At 44.4% G+C, this 13,384-nt stretch overlaps 1 protein-coding gene across 1 annotated transcript in view; it reads left to right on the forward strand.

Moving 5' to 3' along the window:
* Positions 1–13,384, forward strand: part of EVA1A (eva-1 homolog A (C. elegans)) — a 214,306-nt gene that overhangs the window by 66,272 nt on the left and 134,650 nt on the right. Inside the window, exon 3 of the mRNA XM_009319661.1 lies at positions 7,572–7,695. Coding sequence (XP_009317936.1) covers positions 7,572–7,695 — 124 coding nt within the window. The remainder of the gene's footprint in view (positions 1–7,571; positions 7,696–13,384) is intronic.

Here is a 13,384-nt window from a genome sequence, read left to right on the forward strand (position 1 = left end):
TTACCGTGTGACTTGTTTCCCGAAGACGAGCTATGCTTAGATGGTGCTGTGGAGTCATGCGTCTTGTTAGAAAGATTAGCCAGTTTGGGGAGGGAGTGTAGGCATGGCCTGTGGTCTGGGTCTCTTTCAACACTCTCCCGGACAACCAGTCGTTGGTGACAAGAATCACTAGTGCTGCTGATGTGGTATTTCCTTTTGTCCTTTAAGTGAGATACAGGACACCTTTGCTGCCACCGACTCGCTGTCGCTGTCGCTCCAGCAGCATGAGGCAGCCATACAAAGGGCAGCAGATTCCTTGCATGCTAACCACAGGATTCCCTCTTTTTTATTTGAACCTACCAGGAAGGTTTCTGTGATAGAAAGCAAAGGGGAGCTGACCTCTTTGGTGGCAGAAAGATGAGATAAACTTTCCAGTAGCTGCATGACTCTCAAAGTAAAGGCCAGTTGTTGATCACAAAATGATGGGGCTGGAAGGTGGGTGTGTCTTATAGTTTCTGAAGAGGGTTTTTTTTTCCCCAAGTATTCTGGATTAACAGTGTGGGAGAGTAAAACACAAAGTAGGAGAAAATTATTCAGCTGCTCTAGCTTTCTTGGTAGGCCAAGGACAGTGGCTACTGCCATTCCCGGTCACAGGATATTGTACGGTCCCACTGATGTAACAGCTCTACATGGCCTCAACAGGAATTAGGGTCCCACTGTATTGGCACTTAGAGAAATAAACTTAGAGAAATGGTCCTTTCTTATGACTCTGAACGTCTATAAGATGATGATGGTCAGGGGGAAAGAGGGAGGAAAATGATAGAAAGGAAGAATAATGGTCATCAGTACCACTGGGAGGAGAACCCACTGTTTGTCATATTGCACATTAGAAGATCTCCACAGCTTACAGATAGTTTGAACAAGGAAAGTTTCAGTCTCAGAAATGTCAGTGAATTAAAGAGCAGTTCGGGCAACTCTTCGTCAGACTATATTAATTACTTTGCAGAGGATGGTGAGCAGTGAGTTCAGGGTCCAGAAGAGGTTACTGCAATGCCGAAGTTGCTCTTAAAAATCACAGAACCAGTGTAGCTTCATTCATTAATCTTGCCCAGGCTGAAATATAACTATCTGGCAAGCAGGTCCCCCAGCTAATTATTTGCACGTAGAAGAACTGCTTGATGCAGAGGTCATAGATAATCTCTAAATTGCCGTATCTTTGAAATCTTTGGCTTGACTGAAATAGCTCATCAGAGCAGTGTGATTACGTACTGCAGGAGAAGGGACACTGGAGGCAAAGGTGGCTGGTGCAGCCTGTTTCCCTGATGAGGCAGGACTGCTCCGCAGGGTGTAAGCCTCCTAATGCTTTGTTTACTCTAAATTTAAACTTTCCAAGTCATGGGGCTTCCATCATTGCCACTAAGACCCTGCTTGACAGTGTAATAGTTTGCTCTCAATGATTTTTTTCCACTTTGTGTTTTCAGCTTTCCCTTTCTTTAATCCCATGACTTTTGGTTATGCATCCTTTTGTATTTCTTCAGCTTAGACCTCCTCTCCCTTTGAAGCTGACCCCCGCATTCAGATTAAGTTTCCCATTGTTAGGAAATGTAGGTAATGGTTAATTAGGTGATATTTGTAATGCAGCTTTTATCAGGTCCTTCTATTTGCATGATCCTGCTCTTTGTGAATCACTGTCTCTGGGCTCTTTCAAGGCTCTGCCAGAGGAGCTCTGGTGAATCTTGCTGTTGTGTTTTAACATCCCAGCCGCACTGCTGCCTGCCCTACTGCCCTGTTGGCAGTTACTACTCCTGTAGCGGAGACGGTGAAAGGGAATGTGTGCTCAGTTTTCACCTCTTTATTTCACAGTCTGGTGTGTTAACGTGAGTCACCAAACGTGTGGGCATAGTTCCCTCCTGCTGACTCTGCTGTGAGCACTGCAAGGTCCATGGGAGAGTGATTAGAGATAGCTAGTAGGGTACTAAAACCTGCCACAGATCAGTGGTCAGGATTCAGGGCCTCTGATCTCTTCTCTATGTGATGCACAGATTGAATGTGGTAATTTGGGCAAAGCTGAATTACTTTCTAGTGGAGCAGACTGGGAAGGTTGCTTGATGAAGCCATAGGCAGGTAACCTGTATCTCACCAACAAGGATTTCACTTCCTCACGTACTCTTTCCTTCCCTGTTGCTGATCCTTGGAAAATCCTCTTACTCCATGGACTTCAGTAATTTGTGCGAATGAATAGAGATGAACATGCAATCTTCAGATAATTGGAAAAAGGGCCGGTAAATAAGTTTGCAACTTAAAAGTACTAAGTTTGCAGTGTGTTTTAAAGTAATACCAACATTCAGGGGTACATAAAAGAGTATCAAAATTCAAATGAAACGTGACATGAAGCCATTATGAATGCATTGTGCTGTGTGGCTTTGTAGGGAGAATTCATGCTGTCTTGTTTGTTGTATTTACTTCTTCCCGTTGCAAAACTCATGGAGGTGCACCAATATAAGTATTGGTGTAACTCCACCATAATGGCTATACCTGGACTGAATTTGACCTAAAAATGCTTAATCGTATTTTTTAAAATTACTGGTATCTTCTTGTGTAAAATTCTTAGTACAAATCTCTGCCCATCTTCATTTGACTGCACACAGCTCTGATCCATTCATGCAGTTTGCTCTCTGAGTTATCCTCCTCAGCCACATACAATTTGGGCAATTATTTAGTGGGGTTCCTCTGTGTAATTTCATGCCTGACTGACATGCCCTGCAGCCATGCTTATGTTCCTTTGATGATGGAGGCTGTACAGAGAGCAGCCCTGTGGCAAAATCCTAGTTCCCATTAAGTTTCACCATTGGCTTCTATGGGTCCAAAGTTTCACCCTAAGTGTGTTGAGTCTATGAACTAGTACAAGGGACTAAGAACTGAGATAAGTTTATTTGCCTTGGGTGTTAAGCTCAGTTGTGGTTTATTTTAAGCGTGCAGGGGAAGTGCTTCTTGAAGAGTGATTTGAAGAGACAGAATAAAAATGAGTGCACCCTTGGGAATGGCTGAGGACAGCCTTCTTGCAGAGCTCGCATCCAGTTCCAGATTTAAAAGGTTGTTATCTAATGAGCACAAGCAATTACTTAGTTAATGAGCACAACAAAATAAGCACAAGAAATGTATTTCATCTGCAATGCCCACTAGAAAGACATGGTTTTGAGCTTGAGGCTGCCCTTGCTCTAAGACCCGGGTCACCGCAGTGAGATTAATCCAGGGCATAAATCACAGGGATTAGATTAGTGTTTGTTTTACTTGAATTCACATTTCTTGCTCTCTTATCTCCTCTAAATCTTGCAGCTTCTTAGCTCAATCATGAACCAGGGAATGGAATGGGTTTAAACAGCCACAACTTCCCTCCTGAGCACTGGCTGTCAGCCCTCAGGCTTGATTTACCACTGGAATGCAATTATAAAATGGCACAATGCAATTAATGTGTCTTCCCTCCCCTTTCATGCCAGACAGGAATTCCTCCTCCACCTTCTTCAGTTGGAGTGATTTTTATAATATAACCTGTCCAATGCGACTTTATTTTGCATTAGTCAGGGGTCTACCGGATGACAATGACATAAACAGCTGATTATATATCCCGGTGAGGGATGATTCTGCGTGTCAACTACTATTTCTGTGCAGGTTCAGATTGTTTGTGGGTCTCTTTTTGTTTGGTTTTGTGGTTGTGTTTTCCCGCCTTTACAGCTGACAGTGACAACCAGAAAAACAAGGCAAACGTAGAACAAATTGCCTAAATTTTTCAGCCATTAAGCAAAAGCCACGTGAGCTCAGGACATTCCCTCACTACCAAGTAAACTCACAGCCTTCTGGGTGTCAATCTAGCTGATCATCTGTCAGACATCTGACATCTGCCAGAGCCCTGATACTGCCTAGAAGTATGATTTTTGAGAGTAAGACCAGAAAGCCAAGGTCTTGGTTTGTAAGGGCCCCTGTAAACACCAGATGCACTGGACCTGCAGGGGAAGTGTACCTGTAGTGGATCATCTTGTCACGCATGTTCTGTAGAGTCGCTGCGTTGCACAGTGTTTAAGATGCTGGTATATAGCACATACTGATGAAAGCAGTCTGGGGGAGAAGATTTCTGTGTATGCAAGGATAGGTAAAAATTGTATGTACAAGTATATAAGTTAACGTTAGGGCTGGTGTAACATCTTTGTTCTTTATTTTTAATGAAGAACATGGCACAGTCAACCATTGCTAATTTTCTTTGCATTTTTCTTGATGTATTTCACTGAGCATTGAACATATTTTTTTATTTTACTCTTTATGGATATATTTCATTACGCCTAAGACTTTACTCAAACAGTCTGCAAGAAATCAGAAATCTTAATTACTTTTTATATTTTCAGGAAAATCATTGCCCTTCAGGGGGAGGCACGTTAGACTTATGTGAATGAAAAGGAAATATTGATTTTTCTTCCCCCATGAAATAACTTCTCAGAGTCATGGCTGTTATCAAATTAAGTTGAAACTGTAGCTAAGCACTAAAACCAATTAGTAAAAGGCATATTCAGCCTGAAGAACACTTCCCTTTTTCTATGGTCTCACAATGGCATAGATGACTTTTGCTCCTTAATTTAGGTACAAATTTCTCCCTAGGGCTCTGTGTTACCTTGCATACTGCAGGAAGTAAACTCAGGAGGTTTCACTTGTGTGGAATATATGGAGTAAGCAAGAGCTGCCAAAAGTTAGAGCAGAGCAAGACAAAGTGGCAATATGTGAAGGCTGCCCGTGTTCATCGTTCTCTGAGGTTGGTGAGTAATTGCCTTCGCTCCTGGCGCTGAGCCTAAGGACAGATGAACAAGTGCTGCTTAGGCATCGAAGCTGAGGTTTTCAAAGAGGCTTCTTGTTGGCCTAATGCAGTCTCTGCTGAAACCCAGGGTGGTTTTCCCACTGGTTTTAATAGCACCTATTACGCAGTGCTGAAGGCTTTTGAAAATCCCACCCGTCTGCTATGAACAGGTTTATTGACCAAAAACCCAAGTCTGCTGCCTTTGAGGGGAGAAAGCTTCCCTCGTGGGAAAGAAAACATTCGGGGTGCTGCTTCTTTCCCTTTGCTCCATATTCTTGGCACTGCTTGGGTGTAAACACGGCCGTCCAGTGTGGCTGTCCAGTACCAGCAAATCCTTTCAGGTCCACAGTGATTTGGAGAGGATTTCTCTCCGTATGTGAAGCACTCAAGAATTGTTCCAGTTGTTCTTCGCCTTTTGAGATCAAAAGAGGTATCTGCGTAGTGGCCTCACTTAAATTCCTTTGCAACTCATTGGATTTTGCATTAAATTAAATTTCACATGCTGAGTGAGCAGTCAACCCTTATGAGCCTAGAGGAAAGAATATGCTGTTTCTATGCATTTTAACATGACGGTCAAGTTGGGGCTAACGCTCCCAGGCACCTCCTTCAGTGTTCACCTTTCAGCCTTTCCATCCTAAGCCCTGTATTTTGAAATGAGATGCCTGCATTTTATTACCTTTGTAAGTGGAAAACAACAGCATATGTTCTCTGCTCACTAGAAAAGGCCTGAATTGTCTTGGTTTGAACTTTAAAATAAAGGTCAGACTTGAGGCAGGCATGAATTCTTGCATGTGTCAGCCCAAAAGGTGAAAGCTTTAGGAAGTTACGAGCAACCGCAAATGAGGCAGTTTCAAATTGCACTTGAAACTGGAGCAGCTGTTGTTCCTGTTGTTCGGAGGGTGACATTCAGAGTTATAATGCTAAAGATTATATATGTTATGTTCAGGGAGAACTAAAAAATAGAGAGTAGTCACTGAGGCAGAGAGAAAATTGGTTTGGGTGGCACGTGGTAGGGAAGGAACAGCCTTTACGTTAAGGGCACAGGGATAAGATTGTGGGAAAGCCCAAATATCGAGGTGGGTGTAAGAAAAGGGAACAGGGAGAAGACAAAAGAGACCGGGGGAGTCTAGGGGAATTTCTGAGAAAGGATTTTCCAGAGCCTCCTTGCAAGTGAAAATTAATTGTTTTGGGACTGGAATTTACAGCTCTGTATCACAGGGACTTAACGAGGCTGGTGGATTACCTCGCTCTGTGGTCTCAAAATGCTCTGACAGGTTCATGTGTGTCAGGCAAACATTATGGTAATTTTAGCGCTTTAGGGACTCTACAGGAGTACATAAATACCACCTAAGCCATCCAGCTGAATTTAAAACTTAATTACTGCCCCACTTAATAATATTCTCTCCCCCCACTATTGCTTTAGAGGATCATAGGGTTAAAAGAAATCATTAATCTTCCTTAATGAACTATTTTCTAGCAGGAGACAGAATGTCTTGCCCCTGTGGATTCTGAGATGGAGTTTTTGTGAGTGTTATGAATGGGGAAGTGGGGAGTGAGCGCTAGAGGAAAAGCAGTGAAGAAAACGGGATAGGACCCAAAATGCCAGCGGTGGGAGGACCCTTCAACTCACAGGCCCTTGCTGAGTTTAGCTAAAAGGAACCCGATAGTCATGGGGGAAGAGGAGTGAGCCCTATTAAAAACTGACTAAGTTGGCTGTATAACGGTGTTCCCACCACAACTACTAATTATTGGAATACCAGCAATTGCCAAAGCTTTTATATAACCGAGACAAGAGCTCTCTTGAAAGCTGTGGTTGAAATTGTGCATCTCCAGAGAAATCTAAAGCAGAATGGTGGTGGCAGAGTTTGGGTCCCTGCTTTTAACTGTCAAGGCTGATCCATGTCCTCAAAGCTGCTTTTCCTGGGACAGTACTGCCTTATACTACGATTAAATTGCATGCAAATGTTTCAAAATCTCTGTGACTGTCCCAGTGCAAATCCCTCCTTTTGCATGCATGAAAGGGAAAGAAATCATGCTCCTTAAAACAGTGCAAGGCTTAGCCCTCTCCTAGTCCACATAGAATCATAGAATCATTAAGGTTGGAAAAGACCTCGAAGATCATCGAGTCCAACCGTCAACCCAACACCACCATGCCCACTAAACCATGTCCCTAAGCACCTCATCTACACGTCTTTTAAATACCTCCAGGGATGGTGACTCAACCACTTCCCTGGCCAGCCTGTTCCAATGTTTAACCACTCTTGCAGTAAAGAAATTTTTCCTCACGTCCAATCTAAACCTCCCCTGGCGCAACTTGAGGCCGTTTCCTCTCGTCCTTTCGCCAGTTACTTGGGAGAAGAGACCAACACCCACCTCGCTACAACCTCCTTTCAGGTAGTTGTAGAGAGCGATGAGGTCTCCCCTCAGCCTCCTTTTCTCCAGGCTAAACAACCCCAGTTCCCTCAGCCGCTCCTCAGAAGACTTGTTCTCCAGACCCCTCACCAGCCTCGTTGCCCTTCTCTGGACACGCTCCAGCACCTCAACGTCCTTCTTGTAGTGAGGGGCCCAAAACTGAACACAGTATTCGAGGTACCCACTGCATTAAGCACCATGGCCTGCCTCGTGCCAGGGTCGGTTGAGGAGGCAAGGATGGCCTTGCTGTTCTCCAGCTTGTCTCCATTTGGCGATCCTTTTGGTGGAGATACTGAAGTGCTTTTGTTTCTCTGTTTCTCGTGTGCATCCCCGGCTGCAGAAGATGCTGGACGAATGCCAGGACAGGCGGAGCTGCCAGTTTCTCGTCAATAGTCGGCTGTTTGGCGCAGATCCGTGCCCTGGAACCAGCAAATACCTCATTGTGTGGTACAAGTGCAGGCCAAGTAAGTATCTTGCTATCGAATCTGTTTGCTCTGGCGAGACCAAAGTGTTTTCATACTTAATACTCACCAGAGAGGCCTCCTAGGACTTTTTGTTCCCTTCCACCTTTATTTTCGGTGTAACATAACCCCCTGGGTGTGGAGCGTTTCCCCTCTCCCCCTCACTTGCTTCCTTGCTGGGATGCTGCTGCTCCAGCTCCTTCCTCCTTGCTGGCAGCCCCAGTTGCAGATTGTTTTTGCATGTGCCAGCGAAAGCCTTTGCCAAGGCTGAGCTCACGCTGTTGGCAGTGGGTGGGCTGCTCCTGCTCCCATCTGCAGCCGCCCTCCTGTCCCGCTGAGCTAGTGGGACTTGTCCCCTCTCCGCCTGCCCCTCCAGAGGGAGCGGGAGCTCTTTGCATGGGCAAAGACTTCAGACCTGGGTGCCTAAGGCAGGCACTGAAGACGGTGCTGCAATGGGAAGCTCACCTGCCCATGCCATGCCATAAGCCAGCTTTTAATTGCTCACAGATCAGGCTGGGAAATGTTAACCTGTGTTTTGTGTGATCTCATTAGCTGTGTTTAAATTAAATGGGGCCGGTGCCTGGATCCTGGGAAGTGCAATCATGCATGCTGCGGAGGAGTGAGCCTGGTGCAGCTTTGACCTAGGACAACCAGCACCTTCTTGGCCAATTCCTGGCCCCACCAGGGGAGTTAGCGCAGCCTGGGCACCATTCTCCATCAGCACTTTGGAAGCAGACACATTAGTTTGGAGGTGGATAGGGTTTGATGGTGGCCAAACTGTGCCAACTGATTTCAGCCAGAGAACAGGCCCTGACCCTATTAGAATTAATAGTCTGGACATGGCATTTCAGACCAGCCTAATCCCAAGCTTTTCAAATGACATAACTAACATGGTTCCAGCATCACATCAGCAAAATTTTTGGGGAAGAAATAAAAAAAATTTTGCACAGGGAAGAAAACCATACCTGATTTCAGAAAAGGTTTGAAACAAAAGCAGAAACATTCAGACTGTCAGCTGTATAGAAGATGACTTTTTGCCCCAGCACGCAGAGACCTGTGCAAATGAAGTGAAGGGATCTGGCAAGATCTGTGAGGAATTCAAATGAAAAGTAGGTAATGAAGCACCTGCATTTTTTGTGAGGTTTTCACGAGTGATTGTAACATCCCTTGTTGGGTGAGAAATGCATCCCTGAGAGAGGGGTGATTAGCAGGGTGTTCTGACAAGTCCTCCTGAACCTGCAGGTTTTGTATCAAAGCTCACTTGAGAAATCTGACTACTGAGGCCTGTGCTGAACTTCTGAAGGTACTTCAGGATCCCATCTGTGCATAAATATTTATAGCTTGGCATTCTTTGCTAATTACAGATATGCTAGCAAAGAAGGAGTTTGCATGTGTGCTGGGTGAGTGATTTTCCTGAAAAAGAGCAGGGGAAGTTGCTTGAAAACATTTCTCCAAGACATTTTTCAGGCAGCTCCAATTTTGCAGGGTGAAGCAAGGTAACCTGACACAACTTATTGTTTCTTAGTCACTGGGCAAACTTTTAATCAGAACCTGCTGGATTAATAATAAGGTTTGAAATATGTGAGTATTAGCCTTGCACAGAGACACAGGACATGGTCAACCTTTCCTTGGTGATTCAAGACGTTAATTTTGAGTCTCAGAAACAGAATCTAGTGCTTGTGTGAGTTCGGTAACGATTCAGTAAGGCTTTTCACCCTGCTGTAGGGAGAAGGTTAATGAGGGGATTGAAGAAATGGATCCACAGAATGAAAAATACACGACCATCAGAAATTTTGGTGGGCTTTTTGGGTTATTGAGTATTTGAGTATTGTTTATGAGCTGTAAATGAATCCAGTGCAAGGCCTTCATGTTTAAGAGTTGACCCCAAAAGCTGTGGTCCTATGAAGTGTTGATCTGCTCCAGAAAGTCTGAGCACATGTAACTGTAACCAAAGAGCACCAGAGAGTCCTTGTCCAGAGCTCACTGCCTGGCGCATGGTTTGATCCATAACTTTTTCAAAAGACAAATGCAATTTTCTAGGCTATGTTTCTGTTCTTGAATTTGACTTTCTTAACAGTAGACATGACAGAAGTACTTTAATAAGAAGCCATTTAAGGTCTGAATTGTCCTCTAGAGACATTTATTTCTTTCCTTTGCCTATTGAGGACCCTGATGTGACCATGCTACTGAAGTAGGTGCCTTGGTTAAGTGCCTACCGCAGTAGAATGAGTGTGAGTTTTCCTGTATACAGGTATGAGAAGTGCTTTAGGAAGTGGCCTGCAAAGTTTGGACAGGACATCTTTAACATAAAATCAGGATGCCCAAGCCCTCCCACTCTGAGTCATGCTGGAGCCTCAAAAGGCCCCTGAATAGAGGTAGTTATCTAAAAAGAAAGACTTCCTTGAAAGAAAGCAAAACTGAAGTTAGTGGCATTTACTTGTGTCTTTGCTGAAGAATAACTAGATGGTGCAGTCATCCCCTCCAGCCACTGTCACTGCAGTTATGCCTCTCTGACATTACATTGCGTTTGAAATCTAGTGGTTTCGATGCTCGCTGGCTGTATGGGGTTCACTCACAAGGCAAGGTGCTATTTTGGTTTCTCATGGGCAGAATTTCAAGGAGATGGAGGACAGTAAATCATGCTGAAACTGAAAGCCCCAGATTTTCCAAATGGTGGGGTTCCAGGAAGCAGGTCAATCGGGGCAATCTCTGCTGTACTAACTGCTCTGAGACTGCTTTCCCTGGAAGCTGGGAAGACTTGTGCAGAGGTTTGGTGCTGAAGTGTTGTGGTTCACCTCCTCTAGAAATTCAAAGAAATATTTCAGAGAAGTGCTTGCTTAACTAGAAGTAGTGAGAAATTCAATGGCTTGTGTGCTTTGGGAAAGTCTTGTGCTAATCATGGTCCCCTCTCATCCAATGGATGGATCTGGGGTCCAGTGGACACTCATCATGTGTGTACAGGACTCAGATATGTGCATGGGACTGCTTTTAAATGTCAGATGTTTGGCAGTCCTGAGTATTATCTGTGCCTGTAAATAAATAAATACACTATGTGTGTGTATACTTTTAATTTTAAGGTACAGAATGTTTAAGGAGATCGGAAATAATCAATAAAATGCTCTATTCTGTCTCAGTTTGGGGGGAGTGAGACTTATTTATTGCTGCTATGTGATTTGAGGGCCAAGGTTCATCAAAGTGTATAGAGGCTTAGCTTTTATTTTCTTTTCCCATAGCATGTGGGCCTTAGTTTCCAATATGCACCAACCTTTGGGAAGACGTTCAAAAGCACAGTACAGGTCTCAGCAGAGCACAGCTCTGACTTGTGCTTCTCAACTTGGAGGTGCCTCTGCAAATCATGCTGCTATCGAGAGCCTCAATAGAGAGCCCGCAGAGGGTCCCTGCAGGTCAAGGTTGGGACATGTTGCCGTAGCAGTGAAACCTGGAGTTGTTCTCTGCTAGTATAGATGCAGCCTGGCATTTAGCACTGTCAGGGGATGGTTTCCAGTGGGAAGTTTGGATACAGCCACCCTGTTTTAGAGGCTAAAAAAGTTGATGAGAATGGCTGTGGGCTGTCCCATGCCAGTTGGCCTCAGTGCCAGAGAACTGGCACATTTAATTTATCAGGGCCAATGTAGCCCGAGATCCACACCCAAAGCACACTGAAGCCTAGGATCAAGCCCTGAACACACAGAGGACTTCAGTCTCCGGGGTGCCTTTCAGGATCATTAAACAATTGCACATAAATCCAATTATTTCTCAGGTAACATGCTGATTTGATTTAGACCCATTAAGTATAATTAGTGGGTAGGCTGCAGGAACATATAATTAGAGGGAATTGACATACTATTTAATTGGTCTAACATGAATTCCCTCTAACTGAAATCTGGATTCACCAATATTATTCAAACAATTCGGTGTTTGTTCATCCCCCTCACTTCAGAGACAGAGAACTGTGTAAGATCGTGTGTTACTGTAAGCTAGGAAATATTTGCTCTGTGTGCCAGACTTTCCGGAGGGGTTGTGTGGTCTAATCCTGGCTGAGAACAGGATCTGTGGGGCTGCCCGAGTCATGCTGAAGAAATAACTTCACCTATCTGCGCCCCAGCAATACCATTGCAGCTGATTTTCCCGGGGTTGGTTGCTGCTCTGGGCATCGTACAAGCAGGGATCGAGCTGCCCCTGCACAGCATCTGTTTGCCCACGGTGACTTTTTGGTTGTTTGGTTATTTTTTTGGCTTTGTTATTTCAGAAGTGCCAATGCTCCTGAACAAAATGGGGACATAAGTGCTTGCCTGTCTCTGCAAAGGGATTACTTAGGATGAGGTGTGTTGTCTGAGCCGCCATTCGCTGGCAGTGCTGTTGAGAAAGGAGAGGGCTCCTACCTTGCTTATGTGGCTTCCCCCATGAGTCCCCCACATAGTGCCCTTCTCTTGTCTCCTCCTCTGCCATTGCCACACTCTCCTGGATGCACCGTCCCCTTCGCAGCTCTGAATAGCTGAGCTGCAGCCTCCTGTAATGCTATAGTGATATTTTCCCTCTTTCCTATCGGGCACTTGGTACTTTAGCTTAAGGCTTCAAGGATTCTGGGAGAGATAATCTCCATCCAGTGGTTGGGGTTTTTTTTATGATTATTATTTTTATTTAATTTTAAAATGCCGTGTGGGACTGCTGGATGTGATAATTGGAGGCTGGTGGGTGTGAAGCCTCCCCGTATTAATCATCCCAGCGATGTAACAAAGTGTAAAATCCAAACTTTGCTGCTCTCCCTTCTATTCACAAACATAAGCCTAAAACCTCTGAAGTTTCAGAAAGCCTGGATTGTGACCTGGGCTCCAACTGCAGCTCAAATCCCTCTGTAACAATACAAAAACATATTTGTGAAAGGCACATCAAGGCTCTGAGAAATGCATCTGGGAAGGAAACTTGCGTTTGTTGGCAAAGGGTGAAGTGCCAAAAGTTTGTGTGGGGGTAGGGGGAGGAAAGAGGGTGGGGGAGGTCACTTTGTTCTAGTTCAGAACCTGTAGCTTTGATTTATGGGAAAACTTTTGTGCTGAGAATCGACCTGGACACATGTTTTGAAGAGAGCAGGCAGTCATTCTCTCCACCATAGATTTAATGCTAATCTAAGAGGCCCAGTTAATTCTTGTGAAATGTCAGTGACTTTTTTTTCAAACATGGGAATGCCCATCCCGATGTCCTTGCCAAAATATTACTCAGATAACTTTATTTCTCTTAACAGCCCGAGGCAATTTTAATTAGAAAGCAACTGAATTTTAAAATCAATTAGGAATGAATTCCAATTAAATAATCTTCTGATAAAAATGTCATCTTCAAGTTTGCACCCTCTGTCATATTGTGGTGGAGCTGCCATGCTGTGTCCCAGGAGTGTCTTCCTTTTGCTGAGGATGTGTGATTTTTTTTTTGTCAGTGGTACTTCAAAACCTGTACAAACAGCAGAATACCATTACTTGTGGCAGAGCTTTTCCAGCTGTCAAAGAATTGCGAAGAGTCATCCTCTGTGTTGGCGGTTCCCAGTTGCTGGTGAATGTGAAGCTGCCTTACGTCTCTTGGGGAATTGATCAGGTCTGCTCATCAGATTTCAGTTGGACTGGCTGAAAAGTATGAAAATGACATTTTGGCAGGACCATCTAGGCTTGCAGTGAATGCATCTTGTTCACCTTTTAGTTTCCCT

The sequence above is a fragment of the Pygoscelis adeliae genome, unplaced genomic scaffold (genome assembly GCF_000699105.1).
Source record: "Pygoscelis adeliae isolate BGI_AS28 unplaced genomic scaffold, ASM69910v1 Scaffold121, whole genome shotgun sequence".
NCBI lineage: Eukaryota > Metazoa > Chordata > Aves > Sphenisciformes > Spheniscidae > Pygoscelis > Pygoscelis adeliae.